Here is a 6852-nt window from a genome sequence, read left to right on the forward strand (position 1 = left end):
AAAGAGGCCACCAACAACGCATTTACTGTCAATTTTACTAGATAGGTACTCTACCAGTTCTACTATGGCTGTAGAAGTGCTGCATCCCTTTCTGAAACCGTATTGAAATTTGTAAAGAATATCCTATTGATTCATAAAATTAACTAATCTATTGATCAACAATTTTTCAAAAATTTCGCTAAAGACAGAAATAGTAGAGATGGGTCGAAAATTACAGGGATCAGACGAGTCTCCGGATTTGAATATAGGAGTTACCTTTGCTATTTTGAGGCACTCAGGATATGTACCTTTTACTAGTTGTTCCCGTAAGTCGGAACAAACACCGTTCTTTTCAGTTGCTGACTTAGCAGCTTTAAAGAACGGTGTTTGTTCCGACTTACGGGAACATTCTTTAAAGATTTTCGGTATTATTCTTCCTTTTATCTCCTGATCTTCGGTTAACCTAGGAAGGACGAGTCCAAAATAATCTCGTAATCATTAATTTTCCACTCACTGCGTGGCACTATTATAGCGGACTTTTAATAATTAGCGATGGATATTCAATTCACTTAACTAAATTTACAAAGAACTTATGCAGAAGTGCAAAACAATTCAAAGCTGCTCACTATTCGATGTCTATGTATTGTTTACTACCTCTGTCATTCCGTTCACTTTATCCGGCATTGGCGTTTCGCTCGCGAGGGTTCGGTCAGTTGGTTCACCAACAACTCGTCGCAACGAGGGGTATCGGCGACATTCCCCGACCCGTGAACCACTTCCGTATCCGCAGCGACTTTTTCTGTCCTCTTGTCGTTGCACTTAACGTCCAGAACTGCTAGCTTCACCGCAGGTCTAGCGAACACTCCCCTAGCTGTCTGCACCGTAGCACGCCTCACCTGCCCGGATTTGTCCGGAAAGGTCTCCAAAATACGTCCACGCTCCCATCGATTCCTCGAATGCTCGTCGACTATCACGACTAGATCACCAGGTTCCAGCGGCTTTACCGCCTCGAACCATTTCGTTCGCCTCGTTAGCATCGGGAGATATTCCCGCACCCATCTGCGCCAGAATTCATCCACGATGTGCTGCGCAAGCTTCCAGCTGTCTCGCAGGATGTTTCCGTTTACAGGATCGGTTGCTGGTTGCTTGATGCCGGTTGATCCGTACAGCAGAAAGTGGTTTGGCGTGAGTGCCTCTTCGTCTGGTGCTTCCAAGGGAACGTAGGTCAGTGGACGGGAGTTGACAATAGCTTCCGCATCCAACATAATCGTCTCCAACACCTCGTCGCTCGGATGTCGTGGACTATCCAGAATAGCCTTCATCGCCACCTTCACGGACTTGACCATACGCTCCCATGGTCCTCCCATGTGCGGAGCTGCCGGAACGTTGAAATGCCACTTGGTATTTGCATTGGTGAATGTGGCGGCGCAGTCCTCAATGATGTTCTGGATCCTCTGTTTCTCCTCTGATAACTGGCGATTGGCACCAACAAAGTTTGTGCCATTGTCCGAAAATACCTCCAACGGTGCTCCCCGTCTGGCTACAAATCTCCTGAACGCCATAACGCAGGCGATCGATAAAAGACTGTGGACCAGCTCTAGGTGGACAGCCCGTATAGTGAGACAGGTGAATAGACAGATCCACCTTTTCACCACGCTGCGACCCACTTTGACTTCGAAAGGCCCCATGTAATCCACGCCGACGTACGTGAACGGCCGAATAAATGGTGTTAGGCGTACCCTCGGCAGTGGCCCCATCAGTGGTGGCACAGGAACTGCTTTCTTGACCTTGCAGTGCTGACAACTTCGGCTAACTTTTCGTACCAGCACCCGAAGGTTGGGTATGTAGAACTCCTGCCGTAGTTCATTACAGACTGTTTCTCCGTTGGCGTGCAGGAACCGTTGGTGAAAGGAATCCACCAAAAGGAAAGTGATACGATGATCTCTTGGCAGCACAACGGGATGTTTCGCCGCGTATGGAATGTGCGGTGCGCATCCGATTCGACCTCCTACCCGAACGACCCCGTTTTCATCCAAAAATGGAACCAGCGAGTGCAGTGAACTTCGTTTTCCAACGCTGTGACCATTTGTTAGCTCGTGAACCTCCTCCGAATACGCCTGCGCTTGAGCCTGGCGCCAAAGTGTCTCCTTTGCTTTCACGAAATCATCTCGATCGAGGCCTTGCCGTCGACTTTCTCCGTACATAGTTTGCTTCCAGATCCTTACCGCACGGTGAACGTTGGCCATCGTTCGGACTAGACGACTCCATCTCGAAAAGCGTTCAACGACAACTACCTCGTCAGCCGTTTGATGTACGGCTACCATACGAAGTTCTTCACTTGCCGCATCCGTTTCGGCCACTAATACTGCTGATTCTCTTGGCCACTGCTCTTTTGTATCTCGTAGGAATGGTGGGCCTTGAAACCAACGGTTATCTGGATCGAACGATGGCCCCGAATTCCACTTGGTGGCATCGTCAGCCACGTTGAGCTTTGAGGGTACGTAATGCCATTCATCCACATTCGTGAGCGAAAGAATTTCACCAACCCGAAAAGATACGAACTGATGGTATCGGCGGCTGTCCGATCGAAGCCACGCCAGAACAGTAGCTGAGTCCGTCCATAGAAAACGCTTCCGAATGTTGAGAGTGAGCGCCGAACAAACGTTTTGCAGCAAACGTGATCCCATCATGGCAGCCTGAAGTTCCAGGCGAGGAATTGAGAGCGCTCGAAGTGGTGCGACTTTAGTCTTTGCTGCTACCAACGAACACCAGCTACCTCCGTTGACCGACAATCGCAAGTATACTACGCATGCACATGCTGTGACACTAGCATCCGTGAACACGTGGATTTCTATTTCGTCAACTTCCTTCGGCAGAAGATTCCCGAAAAAGCAACGAGGAACTTCCACTTCATTGATTGTCTCGTATAGTTCGATCCATCTATTCCATAGATCGTGTAGCTGCTCTTCTATGGGCTCGTCCCAGTTGGTACCCGTTCGCCAGATCTCTTGCATTAGGATTTTGCCTTGTACGACGAAGTGCGCAACGAATCCCAACGGATCGTACAGCTTCATCACGGTCTGTAGAACTTGCCTTTTCGTTGGAACCACCCCGTTGTTGCCCAAAACTTCCTTGAGCCCTGTCTGATCGAAGGTGAAATGATCCGCCGAAGGGACCCACACCACTCCTAAGACGCGTTCGTAGACTTCATCCTTATCTAGGTTCAGCGACTTGCAGGCTGACGATTCAGTCTCCCCTAGACGATCGAGCACATCCTGCGAGTTAGACAGGATTTTGCCGAATTCAAAGCCTGCTGCTGCGTGGATGAATTGCACTTGTTTGACAAGCTGTACTGCTTCCTCCACCGAGTTGACACTGTCGAGGAAGTCATCCACGTAGTGGTTCTTGATGATCGCGTCTACTGCTCTGGGATATAGTTCCGCGTAGTCGAGAGCGTTTTTGTTCTTAACGAACTGCGCCGTGCACGGAGAGCTGGTTGCCCCAAACATCGCTACATTGATTACGTAGACCTGCACTTCATCCTCTGGACTGCTACGCCATAAGAAGCACTGCGACCACTTGTCTGCCTCCCTAATCAGGATTCTCAGGAACATTTCGCGGATATCGGAGCACACCGCAATCTTGCCTTCCCTGAATCGTAGCAAAACTTCCACGAGTGATACGAGAAGATCCGGACCCTTTAGCAGCATGTCGTTGAATGAAACACCACCGACCTTTGCAGCAGCATCCCACACCATTCTGATTTTGTTCGGTTTCTTGGGGTTCGTTACCACCCCTAACGGAAGGAACCAGACTCGCTCAGGGTTCGTTTTCTCCAGCTCTTCCGACGACACCTTACAGACGTACTGCTTCTGTTCGTAGCTCTCGATTTGCTCGTTCACTCTTCTGCGCAGCTCTGGATCTTTTGCCAACCGTTTCTCCAAACCTCTCAACCTGCTTACCGCCATTTGAAAGCTATCCGGGAAGTTTACGTTGTTTTTACGCCAGAGCAAACCCGCCTCCATACGAGTTCCTCTCCGTACCGTTGTTGCTTCTAGGATGCTGCGTGCTCGTTTGTCCTCCTCGGATTCAAGCTGCTTCGTCACAACGGCGTCCTCAACGGCGAAGAACTTTCGCATTGAATCGTGTAGATTGCTGTTACTCATCTCCTCGCAGGCATGGACGTTCAGCTGTTCAATTGAACCTTCGCTTCCGTTGTTTCTCCCATACACGCACCATCCCAATCGTGTTTTGGTTGCTACTGGTTCGCTGCTATTGCCTTCACGATTCTTCAGACTAGTCAGCAACCGTACGTGCTCAAGACCGATGATCATGCCCGGTTTGGCGTTGACATAGCTGGCCACGGGAAGCCCCTGCAAATGCGGGAATGTATTTGACAGCTCTGTGTAGTGCAACGTTTGACTTGGAAGTCCTAGCTCGTGTACTGTTCGTACGTTGCTCAGTTGAAAAGTTTCCTTCTTCCCAGCACCGGATATCTTCACGCTCAACCTCTTCGATGTCTTTTCGTGTCTACTGATCTTTCCGGTCCAACTCAGCCACAGGTTGTCTGGTTCACCTTCGATACCTAACTGTGCTGCGATTCCTTCTTCTAGCAACGTCGATGACGATCCATCATCCAGGAACACGAAAGTTTCGACTTGCTTCCCATCCCCGTATAGCGTAACTGGCAGATAACGGAAAAGAGAGAACGATTTCGTGTGGTGATGATTATGGTGAACAGTCTCGCCTGACTTTGCGCCGTCGGCAGCATCGTTGCGACTACTGTGCAGCAGCATATGGTGTCGAAAACGGCATGCATCCACCCCACATTCCTTTTTTGAGCGACACGGCCACTTACGATGCGGTATCAAGCACAATCGGCACAAGTTCTTCTGCCGCATTGCCTTCCACCGGCCTCCGATGTCCAACGACTTGAAACTGAAACAGTTCAGGATCTGATGGCCGTCTTTCTCGCAGTAGGAACACGCTTTTGACGTACGTTCTCCTTCTGGACTCTCCTTCTTCAATACACTTGGCGGCTCATTCGCGTGGGTGAACAGCTTCTCCTTTTGCTTCGTCTTTTCCACCCTAGGCTGTTTTTGGTAGTTTTGGGCAGAGTCCACTCCAATGCTCAGTTCGGAAGCTAGATTCACCAGTCCCGACATGAAGTTGTTGAACGTCGCCAGGTTGACGTGAACGAACGCCTGCTTGAAGGATCCCCACTGCATCTTCAGCGAGGTGGGTAATTTATCGATCAACTCCTGTAGCAGCATCGGATTCGATAAATGCGCTTGCTGATCTGTCAGAATAATGTGATCGACGAGATTCTGAATAACAAAGCCGTAAGTGACAATGGTGCTCAGGTTATCCGACTTCGGTGGCGGAGCGTTCCTCACCTTCTTCAGAAGAGAACTTATCAGTATCTCTGGCCTTCCGTAGAGCTTATGCAACGTTTCCATCACGTACGGAACAGATGCGGGTAGGAGCAGACGACTTCTAACTGCCTCCAATGCTGAACTTCCCAAACTGCGCTGCAGTCTGGCTAGATTCTCGGCGTCCGTGTATCCGCAGACCTCCGTCGTGTTCTTGAACGAACTATAGAAGATAGGCCACTCCTCCGGATCCCCTCCGAACTTGGGTAGCTCTCGTGGCATTACCTGCCGAGCTGCCAATTGGGCACTAGTTGGTCCTGTCGAATTGACTGAATGATTGATCCTAGTCCCGTCGATTCCCAGCGATGTTGGTACTACTGACGGTGTTACTTCCGACCTCGTTACTGGAAATGCAATACTTGTTGCTGGATACGGAAACGATACTGAATTCCCGGGGAAAACACCAGGATTGCTTGGAATTCCCGGAAACAAACTAGCAGTAGTTGAAGTAGGAAGCAACGGTGGATATCCGGGTGAAAACTGGAACAAACCAGCCGTGGAGGGAACTGGTGGATTCCCAGGAACGGCTGGTACAGGATTAGAAGAAATCGAAATTGGGAAATATGGCAAAGAGCTAGTAGTTGTTTGAGCCAAATGCTGTTGTGGATTTCCATAGAAGCCATTCACACCATACGGAATTGACGGAATCAACCCTGCAGCACTCGAGAACATTGAATTTATTCCAGGATACGAGTAGACCGGTGTAGTACCAAGACTGCTAGGAGGATTTTGGATTCCCGTCAAAGGCACTCTAGTAATCGTTGGTAAAGTTGAAATTAGCGACGAAGTAACCGTCGGTGCTGTTACTATAGTCGTGACAAAGCTTCCACTAGCTGTTGCTACTACTGTCACTGGAATCGTTGAAAACATGGGTAGAGATGATGAAGTGCTTCCTGGTATCGTTGATAATGCCAAGGACTCGTAGGACTTCGCCAGAGCTGTGACGTTGCCACCGGGAACTGGAATCGTCGGATCCGGGTACAGCATACCCTGATTCAAAGGAACCAGATTGGTAGAGGTTTCCACCATCGAAGAATCTGTTGTTGTTGGTAGCACAAGGACCCTTGAATTCGTCTGGCTAACAGCTGGGACTGGCAGGGTAGCTTTCTGTCCGGACGTTGATGGTTTCGACTGTCCAACTCCGTCCACTTGGGCTCCCTTATTAAGCCATTTCTCCATCCGTTCACGCCTACTCTTCACGCTGACTCCGCTTTTCCTACTCGATGAATCCTTTGCATCTCCCATTTGCATCAACAACTCGTACCTTTGCCTCAGGTATTCCTGTTCCTCGTCTAGTTCCTTTAACTTAGCTTCTTCTTCCAGCTTTCGTATGCGCAGTTCTTCTTCCGTTCGCTTCTTTTTTAGTTTCCGTTGCTCCTCGAGAAGTTGTAGGCTGAGTTGCAATTTCTGCGACACTCGACTACTTTTGCTGACAGACGAC

General features: G+C 49.4%; 1 protein-coding gene across 1 annotated transcript; it reads right to left on the reverse strand.

The window, feature by feature from the left end:
* Positions 1 to 647: 647 nt before the first annotated feature.
* Positions 648 to 5633, reverse strand: LOC135710922 (uncharacterized). The gene has a single exon (XM_065233627.1). The coding sequence runs from the start codon at positions 5631 to 5633 to the stop codon at positions 648 to 650; it is 4986 nt and encodes a 1661-aa protein (XP_065089699.1).
* Positions 5634 to 6852: the final 1219 nt, after the last annotated feature.

Source organism: Ochlerotatus camptorhynchus, unplaced genomic scaffold (genome assembly GCF_037179485.1).
Source record: "Ochlerotatus camptorhynchus isolate MF236.1 unplaced genomic scaffold, CSIRO-AGI_Acam_v1.1 ptg000406l, whole genome shotgun sequence".
Lineage (NCBI taxonomy): Eukaryota > Metazoa > Arthropoda > Insecta > Diptera > Culicidae > Ochlerotatus > Ochlerotatus camptorhynchus.

What these genes read in the sequence shown, in the direction of transcription:
- LOC135710922 (XM_065233627.1), bottom strand. Translation starts at nt 5,633, where the DNA reads ATGCCACGAGAGCTACCCAAGTTCGGAGGGGATCCGGAGGAGTGGCCT.